The sequence below is a fragment of the Caretta caretta genome, chromosome 9 (genome assembly GCF_965140235.1).
Source record: "Caretta caretta isolate rCarCar2 chromosome 9, rCarCar1.hap1, whole genome shotgun sequence".
NCBI classification, from domain to species: domain Eukaryota; kingdom Metazoa; phylum Chordata; order Testudines; family Cheloniidae; genus Caretta; species Caretta caretta.
The window spans coordinates 64,582,548-64,595,736 of NC_134214.1; the positions used below are offsets into that span (position 1 = coordinate 64,582,548).

General features: G+C 50.9%; 1 protein-coding gene across 5 annotated transcripts in view; it reads left to right on the plus strand.

Moving 5' to 3' along the window:
- Window positions 1-9,991, plus strand: part of FRMPD3 (FERM and PDZ domain containing 3) — a 148,481-nt gene extending 138,490 nt beyond the window's left edge. For all 5 annotated transcript variants that reach the window (XM_048864202.2, XM_048864200.2, XM_048864201.2 and 2 more), the window contains 2 exons: window positions 1,790-2,611; window positions 5,110-9,991. In XM_048864202.2, coding sequence (XP_048720159.1) covers window positions 1,790-2,611; window positions 5,110-7,946 — 3,659 coding nt within the window. In that variant the 3' untranslated portion in view covers window positions 7,947-9,991. The remainder of the gene's footprint in view (window positions 1-1,789; window positions 2,612-5,109) is intronic.
- The last annotated feature ends 3,198 nt before the right edge of the window (window positions 9,992-13,189 follow it).

The window sequence follows — 13,189 nt, forward strand, 5'->3', positions numbered from 1 at the left end:
TGCGCTACTCTGCAGTGTGGTCACTTCACTACCATGTAGGCAGAAGTTAGGTGGCTGTGATGTAGGGATGTGGAGGAGGGGATAAAGCAGAGGGCTCGTCCCTCCCGTACAATGGGTCACACTCCCACACAGACAAGTGTGTCACTTCAGCGTTTCACCCCATCTGTTCACTTCAACCTAGACCTGGAGGTTGCCCGCTTCTAGAAGGGAGGGAATAGTTCAGTCTCCATGTCCTGTTTGGTCCTCAGTCTCTCTCTTGAGCCTTCTGACGAGGGAGCTGGCTTTGAACTGGTGACCTGGCAGTGAAAGTTCCATCGCCCATCCAAGTCCCCAGAGACGTGCAGTTCCTAAGAAAAGAGGGGTTCATGATGGAGGAGTTGCTGTTTAGCTATACAAATTTAGCTCCTAGCCACTGATGTCTCCATTTAAATATAGTCTTGTTGCGGTTTTTATACTGCAGGTGATGAACAGTTTAATACAAATGTGCAGATTGGCAGACAAATTGCCCAAGTTGCTGAGCTAATGAATTCAGTAAGGATTTATTTGATTTTGTTTATACTTTGTAACAAGGAGCTTGTGTCCCTGGCACTAGTTCTCAGCAGAGCTATGCAGGTCAGCTGCGAATGCAGTCAGAAATCGCTACAAGGCCTGGACTTTATGTCTCACCTTGCACAAAGAAATCTCCAGAGGGTGGAGGACACTCCATACATAATGTTTACTACTGATGCTAGAGGGCTGTAGTTGGTCTAGATGGTCTTAGTATCCTTGGTCCTGCCTCAGCGCTGGGGGCTGGATTAGATGACCGCTCGAGATCTTTCCAGCCCTACATTTCTGTGATCAGCAAGATCCAATGGCTGGAAGCCAGAGCTAGACAAATTCAAGGTGATTGTAAGGCACAAATCTTTAGCAGTGAGGGTAATTAACCAGTGGAGTAGAATCCCAAGTGGCAGATTCCCCATCACTTGGAGTCTTTACATTAAAAAGTAGATGTCTTCCCAACAGATAACTAGTTCCACCACACACTGTTGGGCTGGATGTAGGAACTGCTGGGTGGGGTTCTCTGGCCTGGACTAGATGATCACAATGGTCTTTCTGGCCCTAAAACCTACAAACCATTAGAATGAAGCTGGCAATTTTAGCTGCTGCATCTAGGTGGGAAACTCCCGTTCTGCTGAATGTCCCAGCTGGTTCATTCAAGTAGAAGACATCTGGCACTCTGCTTAAGGCACCTGGTGTTCTTGCTGTGAGCCACAGAGCATATGAGCACGGCACACATCACTGTGCAGTTTGTCAAAGGGTCCTTTCTGCTGGGTCGCTGCCCACCTGTTTCTGTTGCTGTTACCCGGCACAGAAATGATACTTTTATGCATGTACTGGACGTTGTATATAAATTCTCTTACGCAACTGAATACTGGTGAATGTGCCACAGAGCTGGCAGGAGACTGCAGTAGCTGGACTGGGGAATGCACCAGGTGTGTTGCTGGAGAGCATATCAGCCGAGCTGGGAAAAGCTCTTGGCACACTGCGAGGGAGGGCTAGGCTTGGCTTAGCTGGGCTGGGAAGTGGGTGTGTTGAAGGAGAACAAGTAGCTGTGTCCACCTAGATTGTGCCCTTTGTGCTGCTGCATGTTTCATGCCCACTGTGGTGTCCCAAGGATTTTAAGGCAATAGGTAGACTAGCGGGAGGCAGGTGAGTGTTGGTGACTCCCTACGGTGCATGATGGATTTTTTGACTGTCCCTTCCTTTTCATGGGCACTGCTCTAACATGATAATTGTTATTTTGGTTTAGAATACATCAACCCGCACAACATCCACCGGCCGGCTGCAGTGGGGCCCTCGGGAAAGAAAGAGAGCGGGTTCTTGGGTGGCGCTGCCTCCAGCCCTAGGGAATCCAGCCCTCGAGTTCCCAAGGGGTCGGACTCAGAGCTCGTCAGCTTTTGTTACCTGCACATGCGGGAGCAGAGGAAGCAGCAAGAAAACAGGACAGACATCAATGAAAACCTGATCTTCTTTGAGGAAACCAGGCCCAGGACCAAATCCGACCCCACTTCCAAAAGCTCCGGCCAAGGCTATGACGGTGTTGCCAATGAGTACAATCCGAATGGCCTTGACCGGGACCGCCAGGCAAGTAGGGCAAGGGCCAACACCATGGACAACCACACGAGGAACGACGCCATGCGCTTCTACTGTAACTCCTGCAAAGCCAAACTCAAGAGCCGGCTAGCCTCTCAGAAAGGTGGCAAGCCTGCCAGCTCCCACGACAACATAGTGGACTTGATGTCCCTCCCGCCTCCGGGGAGCGATGAGGAAGAGGACGAGACCACTGCCCTGCTCCCCGCTATTGCTGCCCCGCCTCCGGGCTTTCGAGATAATAGCTCTGATGAGGACGACCCCAAGCGCAGGGCGGCCGCGCAGAGCCAGGAGCAGGGCCGGCACCTCTGCGGCATCCTGTACGACGAGATCCCCGTGACGCTGATAGACAGCGTGCAAACGCGGACAGTCCGAGACCACGCCCAGGAGCTGGACGATGCCCTGGTGTCCACCCTGCAGGCTCTGGAAGCTCTGGCTGCTTCGGAGGATTGTCCGCACCCCCAGCCACAACAGACAGCAGGTAGTGGAGTAGGCAGAGCTTTTGTGCTTCCATGTACCATCTGGGGGTGAGTCTCCCCCTCCCTTTCTCTCTCCTCTCATCCTTGTCTCTCCTCCTTTTGTCTAAGTTTTGATTCATATTTGGAGGGGATTCTGGAAGCACAGGCCTTAGCGAGAGCCCCATCCTGGAACTAGTGCAGAGCGGGAGTAGCCAGGCAGGTGCTGGGAAGCTTTTGGGGTGCTGGAGGATGGAATCCTCCTGTCTGAACTGGAGAGCAACAGCAGTCCCCATGGCTGGCGTGCTTCCTCCCTGCAGCTGGGATCCAGCCAGCCACCTGCACCCCAAAAGCCATGCGGGCTGGGCCACAAGGAAGCCCTGCAGAGCAGAGTTCCGACATGCAGGGTGTGCCCTGAGCTGTGAGGGGTCCCCCAATCCTGGCTCCCCGCTCTCTGTGCTATACCCTCCATGGTGCTGCTGAGACAGCCCTGGAGGAGGGGGAAGTGGGGTAAGAGCTGTAGGTTCTTCAAGACACTGCTGGAAAGGTTACAAGCACACTTGGGGAATTTGCTCCAGACAGTGCAGGGTTGGTGGCGGTCTCAGTGACTCTCTGATCTATGACCTCTGTCACCAACAACAGCACAGCTAGTGGATGCTGCCCAAATGGCCAGTACTCCAACATGCTTTGACAGCTCCTCAAAGAAACTCAGCGTGATGTTCCGCTGGAAGAAGCTGCGGGATCTGCTGCTGGCCGCACGGTGTGACAGCTGGCGCAGTGCTGCTGCCCTCCCTTCCCCCAGGGAATTGAGAAAGGGGCTGGGTTGAGAGCTCTGCCTGTGCACAAAGCAGGCCCAGTGTGAGTCCAGAGAGCCCCTTCCCAGACACGCTCTCAGGCTGGAAGGAGAGTTCAGTCTCTGCAGCACACGCCCTCCCCCAGAGCAGCAGTCAGTGTCAGTTGTGATGGGGACACCTGTCCGCTGTGAACTGGACTGGGACCATGCTGATTTCACACAAGCCAGCAAACAGCTGTCAGATGACTTTCAGTCACCAGTGAATTTGAACCAGCCACCTAGAAATGAAAGACCCCATAACCCCGTATCAGTTCCCTGAGACACCCACTTCCCTCGCACCCAAGGCTGATGTCAGGGACAGGGTATCCTGTAGAGATGACGCCATCAGTCTCCAGTACACTGCAGCATCTTCACTGTTCATAATGAAGAAGGGAAGGAAATCCCAGCTGGCAGTATGCAGTAATATCCTGGTTACCCTGCACCCATAGGCACCGACTCCGTGGGTGCTCCCACAGGGAAAAAATGGTGGATGCTCAGCAGCACCCCTGTCAGCTCCCCCTCAGCCCCCAGCGCCTCCTACCTGCCAGTGGGCCCCGCGAATCTGTGCCTCTCCCTCCCTCCCAGCCTTAAGCACACCGCAAAACAGCTGATCGCGAGGAGAGGGGGGCGGGATCCTGGGAGGGAGGGGGGAGGAGCAAGGACACGGCATGCTTGGGGGAGGGGGCAGAACTGGGTGGGAAGAGGCAGGGCGAGGCCTTGGAAGGGGTGGAGTGGGGGTAGGGCCTGGGACAGAGCCGGGGTTGAGCACCCCCCAGCATTTGGGAAGTCAGCGCCTGTTTCTGGGAAGCTTTGTTACAACCCGTGCCCCTCGTGCATGGGACATGAGAGGGCAGCTGCTTTGGAAATCAGTGGCCCACTCCTTCCCCAAGCACAAACCATTTAGTCAGCCTCTCCAGAGGCAGCTCTTTTGCCTTTGGGCGAAGCAGAGCCGAAGCATGCCTCTCTATGTGGCTGATGTGTGCTGGTTAGTAATGATAGTGATGAGCCACCAGATCAACGCTGTGGGACAAACTCACCCCTGGCGTAACCCCGCTGAAGTCAGACATTTGGCCGTGGGCGTTCACCGGGTTATCCTGCCCTGGTAGATTCTGCAGCTGTAAGCCACCTTGGCCAGGTTGCCCTTTTAAGTGCAAATGTGTTGTCAGTTGGATTCCTTCAGGCTCAGTAAAGGGTGATCACACTAAGGCCTGCTGGGCGTGGGCAGCAACACGGGCCTCCCCCAATTCTCACAGATCCCCCTCCACGCTCCAGCAGTGTTGTTACTGCCAGGTTTCCCTCATTGCACCAGACGACTCCCTATGGCTCTACTGTTCCTAGTGCTGGAACCCTTCCCCGGGCCTCTTTCCAGGTTAAATGCTCTTGTTGAATTAAGACAGCAAGCCAGAGTGAAGCTGGCAATCAGTCTCAGTTAGACTTGCCTGGACTAATTCCCATTCACTCACAGAGGCATTGCCCAGAGCTGGTGAGCCAGTCAAGACCTCTCCAAGCTCCCAGCTGTGCTTCTTCTGGAGGTGGTGGGAGGAGGGAGCTGAGGTTTCTCTGCTGAAATTCTCTTTCCCCCAGCAAATGCTGCCGTCTTTGGGACTCTCCTGCCCCTCTGCATTGCTGTCTCCTCCAAGCAGCGGTGAGACCTGAGCATAACGTCCCCATGTTCCTCTTGTGTTTTCTCAGGTCTGATTGTTCTGGCTGCCATCACGCCCGAGTCCTCCTTGGACTCTGGCCACGAAACCAACTCCTCAGAGCTAACCGATGTCTCGGAGATGGTCTCGGTCATGAAGCAGCACCAGAATGCAGCCTACTTCCTGGCCCAGCACATCAACAAAGAAAACCTGCTCGCCAGGAAGGACCTTCCCTTTCGAATCCAGAGCTGTGCTGCCCAAGCCGTCCTCACCTCGCCATACCTTCTGGGGCGCCAGGAGCCAGGCCCTTCCCTGAAGTCAGCTTTCTCTAACCAGACCGCCAGCCTCGCTTGCAGCAGGAGTAAGCAGGAGCAGCAGCCCGGAGAGCAGAGTTACACTTTGGCTGTCCAGCCAGTGCACTCACCACAGCTGAATGAGCAGAAGAACAGGGGCGTGACAATGCCGGGCTCCGAATGCAAAGGCCCCAGCCACTCGAAAGCAGCCTTTGAGGTGTCGCTGCACGCTGCGGCTGCCTTGAGCAGGGACCAGGTGCAGGATCTACGGGAGAAGATTCCCAAAGAGGTCCGGCTGAGCCCTAAACTAACCCTGGATCCTAAGGGCGGAGTGACCATTTCAGCTGCTCTGCAGCAAGTGGTGAGCAGCAAAGGCTCGCCTGCCCAAGTGGCAGCTGTGGTGGCTAGTCCTAAAGCAGACAAGCAGGCCAGTGTGTGCAGCAGCTGTGTGCCTTCCAGTAGCAAGCATTTAAAATTTAAAGGGAGTCAGCCAACTGTGGAGACCTTGTGTGACTGCCAACCGCAGCCACAAGGTGAAGCCTCTCTGAGCCCGAAAGAGCCTCATGGCAGTAGGGGCAACGCTTTCCATCCCTCCCCTGTGGGTGGCGAAAGACAGCACCTCAAGACTTTTCCTTCAAAGAGCTACTTGCAGAAAGTGAGCGGAGACCCTGGAGGGAAGCCAGCAAGTGGGGAGCCAGGTCAGAAAGCAAAAGGTGATGCTGCTAACCCCGCGTACCAGAGACACATTGGTCCTGCAAGCCAAGGGGAGAAAATGCAGCATGAAAGTTGTGCCAAAAGCTTAAAAGCAGAGGATAGCAGTCTGCACCCTCCGTCCACCAGGAGCACCAGCGAGGATCCCAAAGGGCAGATCCAGCTGGTGTCCAGATCTGAGGGCTTGCAGATTAGCACTGTGCCTTCCAAGAAAGCGGAAAAGGTTTTGGAGGCGACCCAGCAGGACTCTGATGTTCCAGCTAAACCCAAAGCCCCGAAAGCCCACTTCAGGTTGAGGAAGCTGTTTTCTGCGACCTTCCCGACACGGCTGAAGAAGGAGACGGATGAGCGGCAGGCCCAGCTACAGAAGGTGAAACAGTACGAGCTGGAATTCCTGGAAGAGCTGCTCAAGCCAAAGACCAAAGGTGACCTCCCGCCACCGGAATACCTGCACCCTTCTGTGCCTGGGCGCTGCAGCTGTCAGCTGAAGAGCAGCCCTGTGCAGAAAGTCCCAGGGATGTCCAGGGAGCAGAGGCGCAGCTGCGACTGCAAGCGGATCTGCAGAGGGGTGAGACCGCACCCCAACCAGATAGCCGCACCGGAGCTGGAGAGGCAAGGGAGGGAGAAGACCCCTGACAACCAGAAGCAGGCAGAAGCAGGTAGGCTTACAAGCATGAGCAGCCCTTCTAAGGGCAGGCGGATTCGATCCACAAGCTTAGAGTCCAGAGACTACCGGTCAGATCCAGAGAATAGCATGTCTTGCTTGACAACGTGTACCTCCCGGGGAGAGTGCATGGGGGCACCGCACTACAAGAAGCTGATGCGCCGCTACAGTGTCAGCGAAATAGACCAGACTGACCGAACATCTCTCTCCTCTGACATCTACCAGGACACCTATCCAGCCAAGCAGAAAGGCTTGCAGAGTGAGGGTGACCCCGGGGCCCACAGCTCCGCGCCTAAGAGCAAGATCCAGGAATCCCCAAGAACAGGTGACGCATCTTACGTTCAAATAGCACAAGAGAAGAAGAGCCAGAAGGGCTCGGCGGCTTTCTCCATCCAGGAGGAGATGTACCCTAGTCATGCTGAGCTGCCGGAGGAAGATATGGAGGACAAGAAGTGCTGCTCCATCCGGTATTGCTTCTACTATCGGAAGTGTGACGTGGCAGATGATGGGAGTGAGAAGGATGAGCTCTCTTATTCCATCCCCATGCAGATCCTGCCAGGCATGAAGCTGGACAATCAGATGGTCCCGGTAATGAGCAGGACCCTTCAGGTCCTGGATGCCACTGCCTGCAGCAGCCCTGAAGACAGCCAGACCCAGGAGATAGACTTAAGGACCTCCACCTTTGAGGGGAGCCTGGCTAAGGTCCATGCCCTTCGAGGCCATGCCTATGCATTGCCAGATGGGTTTCTGGCAGTGCAGATGGACACTAATGAGCTCCTGACCATCCTAAGGCAGTGTGTGGTGAGCCCTGAAGTTCGGGATTGCAAACCCTACATCTCCCAGCTGGCCGAATACAAGCAAGAGCTTGCCCTGAAGTTCAAAGAATTCAGGGCATCCTGCCGCAGGGTGGCAGCCGTGGACAAGAGCCCGACGCACATGCTCTCAGCAATCACAAGCAGCTTCCAGGTGCTGAGCAGCCTCATCGAGACGTTCGTTAAGCTAGTGTACATCGTGCGTTCGGAGTCCCAGCGCCAAGAGCTGCTGACCAAGGTGGAGGAGGTGGTGCGGAATTACACCTTCTTGCTGAGGGCGGCGGAGGAGTCGACGGCCAGAACGCTGAGTCACCACCAGGCGGCAGAGCAGCAGTCCCGCCAGTCAGCCACGGTTGCAACTGTTATGAGCACATTCACGCGCTCCTTAAAGACGCTGATCAATAAATAAGCTGGCTACAGAACCGAAGGAACCAGCGTATTCCAAGCTGTGTGTCAGTGGTTCTTGTGGTGAGTGTGTCCCTGCAGGGAAGGCCTGTTTGTAACGGGGGCTGCAGGGGCAAAGACATTCTTTACTTCTCTGTGGAGTGTTAGCTGCATTGGTGGATTTTGAAGGAGAAACTTAAGTCTATAGTTAGCTGTCTGCCAGCCTGTAGGTGGGCTCCCGGCGGCCACTCTGCATGCTCTCCCATGCCGTCTTGTCAATGACCTTACCTGGGAGGTGTAGCAATTCACGCCCCCTGCTAATTTGGGTCTGGGTCTCCCCTGTGCAGACAGCTGACACTTTTTACTTTATCATGGTTCACTGGGCCAGTCTGTAAGTAGGAACTGAGCTGAGACCCTCCAGCTGCACTTGGGTCCGAGTCCGCTTGGATCCAAGCCAGCATCTTGCCACGAAAACAGCTCTTACGCCTCCAGAGACCCTCAGACTACAAGTGCTGCCCTCAGCAGCAGAAGGGATCTTAAATATAAAAGTCCCCACGGCCACGTTAGAGGGAGTGAAGTAGTCTGAAGGTGGGGGGAATCCTATAGACCTGATGCAGGGAGTTGGGTTGCCCTAGCAGATTTCAGAATGCCAGCCCAGGTGTGCATGCACTTGCTCTGGTCACTGGTCACTAGTGCAAGGTAGCATCCCAGGGTTACAACTTAATGCACCCAAGCAGGGTGTCTTTTCCTTCTTCCTCAGCTGGATGGATATAGCTGAGTTAAAGAACACCTGGGGAACCCAGCCTGTTTCCATAGTTATAACAAGCCACAGGCTGGGCTAGCAGCTATGCATAGACCTCCTTGACCCATCTCTCCAGGTACTGTGAAGGCTCAGTCCTCACCCTCTCTCCACAGCCCTGTGGGACGGTGTGGTAATGTCCATTAGGGAGTGAGCAGCAGAGAGTAAACCCAACTGGCTTTCACCTACAGCATGTGGTCGGAATTCAAGAGTTGTTCTGGAAGTGAGACACGAGTTCCACCTCATGAGCCAGTCATTCCCACCTGCCTGCTGCTCAAGGTGGGGAGATCCTGGGAACTCTCTCTTACTATGCCACTGGATCGATTGCCAAGAGAAGTCGTTTTTAGCATTTTGGATTTTTTTCTTCCAGACATGTGGTGAAATGGTGCCTACTTGCTTTCCATCATCCCCGACACCCCCCAAACCTAGCGTCTGTTGTTAACAAATCGGCGCGCCTTAACTGGTGTGTCAGTGCACCTCCCTCTCCTCCAAAACAGAGGTGAGGGGAAACCCCAAGTTTCTGCATCCACCCTAACCACCCTGCAACTCTGCCTCATGCGCACATGAGGAGAACAGGCCACGGTGGGATCCCTGTGCTGCTGTGTTTTAGAGCATATGCAGCCAAGTCTCAGAAAGAGAAATTTGATTGGCTAATGAGGGCAGGTGGCGGAAGGGAGATGCACACTCACTTGTAGAGTGTAGAGATGATTAGGGATCTCAATCTAATGAATCACCTCATCTCTATTTTTTTATAAGACACACACATTTGAAATCTCTTGTTTTTCATACGAGTTATGGAAATGCACAATGTGCTTTTAACATGTGTCCTTTACCTAGTGCAATAACATTCCCTGGCCCACAGCTTCAACTAGCCTTTGGCCATTGTCATCAGCAAAGAAGGGAGGATCTCGCTATATGGACAGAGCAACCTCTCACCTCCGGCTTTCAAGAACCATGTAGCAAAATATACTGTGGAATAGCCAAAGCAGAGTTCAGTCCATGGCAGGCGATGCCTGTTACAGTCCTGAAGGCCAACGGAGCTGTCCCCATCCATTATCTAATAAGAAATGGAGAATTTCCTTGAGCTCCCCATCATGCCTATATCATTCCTCCATAAATCTCTCAGCCTAACAGAGAGGAGACTTTTTTATTGTCTGTATATAGTATATATAAATAAATATAAATATATAGAGATATAAATTATATATGTACAAATTTATGTCTTGTTTTACAAACAAGAAAGATTAAATATATTAATCTTAATATCCAAACTCGCACTTTGTGTCTATCTGTAGGATTGTGAAATATGTATTATTATTTACACACCGTGCTGTTCGCAAACATCAAAGCCCACATCCGCACCACCGAAAGGCAGCCACCTCCGGAGGGAAAGCAGTAAGTGTTTACAACACAGAACACCACACTACACACTGGTTTTAGGGTCAGAAAATGAAGGAAACCAAGCAAGTGAAAGGGGAGAGTGATAGTAATGACATACCCAAATTGGAATGTAATCAGATCACTGGAATTACACCATTGTGAAAGGTACCAAGGGCTCTTTAATAGCCACCAATGGTCAGGACCTTGTTTTTATGTCTCATCTGAAAGACGCCACCTGTCCAACAACACAGCTTCCTCTAATACTCTGATAGGTCACTGCATCAGTTCTAAGAAAAGGAGGACTTGTGGCACCTTAGAGACGAACAAATTTATTTGAGCATAAGCTTTCGTGAGCTACAGCTCACTTCATCGGATGCATTCAGTGGAAAATGAATGCATTTTTTTTTCCTCTACTGAATGCATCCAATGAAGTGAGCTGTAGCTCACGAAAGCTTATGCTCAAATACATTTGTTAGTCTCTAAGGTGCCACAGGTCCTCCTTTTCTTTTTGCAGATACAGACTAACACGGCAGCTACTCTGAAACCTGCATCAGTTCTGACTCAGAGGGAAGAGCACCCTCTATTGAATTGTTTTAACAGGCTATTGGAAAAGGCATTAGTACTAACTGCAGAAGATCTGCAAAAAGAAAAGGAGTACTTGAGGCACCTTAAGGAGTACTTGTAGCTCACGAAAGCTTATGCTCAAATAAATTGGTTAGTCTCTAAGGTGCCACAAGTCCTCCTTTTCTTTTTGCGAATACAGACTAACACGGCTGCTACTCTGAAACCTGTAGAAGATCTGGCGTAAGTGAACACTGCATAGAAAGGTCAGTTCTTCTCCAGCTGTTTTTTTATTATTATTATTGTAGCTAAGCATAACAGTTACACTAGAAAACATAATTAGGGGCACAGTCAAAGGGACTCCATCAAGTGCTTCCTCAAAGCACTTTTTAATTGTTGGCTTTTAACCTCCCAGTGTTTTTAATGGAAGCTTGAAAATAGCATTTATTTCCCACTAGTATGCCTTTTCTGTGACTAATGGTGGATAAGCTTTGCTCTGAGTTACACTGTTATAGGGGTTTCCTTTCACCCTTTCGCCCGGTTCTTGTCACATAGACAGAAAGCAGACAACCAGAAGTCCAAAATGCAGACAATGTGATGTTTATTGGGGTTAGTTTCCAATCAAGCATATTCTGAAGCCCTTCACACCAGTCGGGCTTATCTGTATATGCCGATCGTTCCCCAGTGTTACATTTCCAGCTCTGACACTGTAGAGCATTTACCCCGTGTCCCCTTCCCAACTGATGCCGCAGAGCCTTACCTGTGTCCCTGTTCCCCATTCCTTGTTCCCGTTCCCTCCCCTTAGCAAACATGATTCCAATTTGCCTTCCCCCTACTTCCTGTTTGACCCCAGTTTATATAGTAATATTCTCAGCTATACCTTAACCAATCATTTTACTGAAATTTAACCAATCCTAACATATTGTAACATAATTTTTAACCAATTAACCACTACCCTAATTAACTTAGATCTAGCAAAATTAATTATACAGCAGAAAGAAACAATTAGAGTACCAGGCAGATTAACAATAACAAAGTGGGGGCCATAATGATAAAACAATACAGAAATGAGGGTTTCACAAGTGATAAATGATTGATAAGTGATTTCTTGCCAGAGAGGATGCTATCAAGCTAAATTTTCTTTAACCATCTTAAACATCAGTTTCTTTATCTGGTGGTGATGGGCACTATCAGGACAGGATTGTCTTCCTAACAGCCCAATATCACCTTATTTCAGTGTAACTGGTTTGAAATGTGGGGATGTGACCATACACTTCCCAGCTTATGGCTGCCCCTGCTGCTTCGCCAAAGGCCATAGCAGCCTAAGAACAAGGCCTCAGACTATCCTAGTAAAAGAAGGCCCATGCACAGGATTTTGATTCTTTGTTTTTATACCTCTATAACTAGCTAAGTAATAAGTTCTTAAAGTATAGGCCTCTACAGAGGCCTGAATATCTACATTCTAACACTCCATCCCTTTCTTTTTCTTTTGGGATCCTCCTGCCCAGGTATCCCTGGAAAAGCATAGGACGTATGGCGACACATTTCCTGATAGGGCCAGGCATTAAGGTGAAATGTGTCAAAGCTCCATCTGTCACACCGCCCCTCGTGTAGTACCATGTCCTGCACCTTCTCTCGTATGGACATACTACATCTACTTCAATTAGTGTTCCACACTTCCCGTTGTAGTGGGCCCAAGAAGGTTGGGTCTGGGTTGCCTAGTACAGTGGTGGGGGAGGGGTTACTACATTACTTATAGGTTATAATTAGTGGCTGTTCTTTAGAGGGTTGGGCCCCTCTTGATTGTTTCCATATACAACGTAACACAAATATACTTAACAATACACCAGCTGCTATGATAATCTACAGCAACACCAAGAGTCCTGACCACTGTAGTATAGTCCAACATCCTGGCCACCACCAAAAACACTGCTTCTCCTCCTTTGACAGGGTTAAAACCCTGTAATGCCATCCTGAAGTGTATATTTTAAATGCGTCCAGTTGCTAGCAGTTGCAGGTTTCGCATGCTTTTGTCCATATCATTAGTTCACTGGACATTTATCAAAAAATGGGGTATTATTTAAACCAGCTTGACCACTTGGTATGGAATTGGCTAGTATGCACTGGTTTGATTGTGCACAGCAATGAGTTCCACAGATTAATTTATGCACCATAGTCCTGATGGCAGTGTGTAGATGTGTGTAACTTTGCAAGATGCTGGTGCAATTGTGTCCCCAAGTGGTGTGTACATGCCAAGCAAACACCCTATACATATTACCCATAATGGCCTGCATTTGCAACAGGCCATTAATTCTGCCCCTCCATGGCCATTGAGGAGGGACACATTCAAATATTTTCTCTGGACAATTACTTAACTGAATTATTGTTCATTTTACATCATTTCATCCTTCCCATCTATTTCCCAGTGGTTTCCAGCGAGCTCCTCCCTTTCTCATTTTTCCCATAGGGCTCATGGGGACCATCTTCGTAGCTGTCCGATTCCAAGGTACCACTGTAACGATTACACC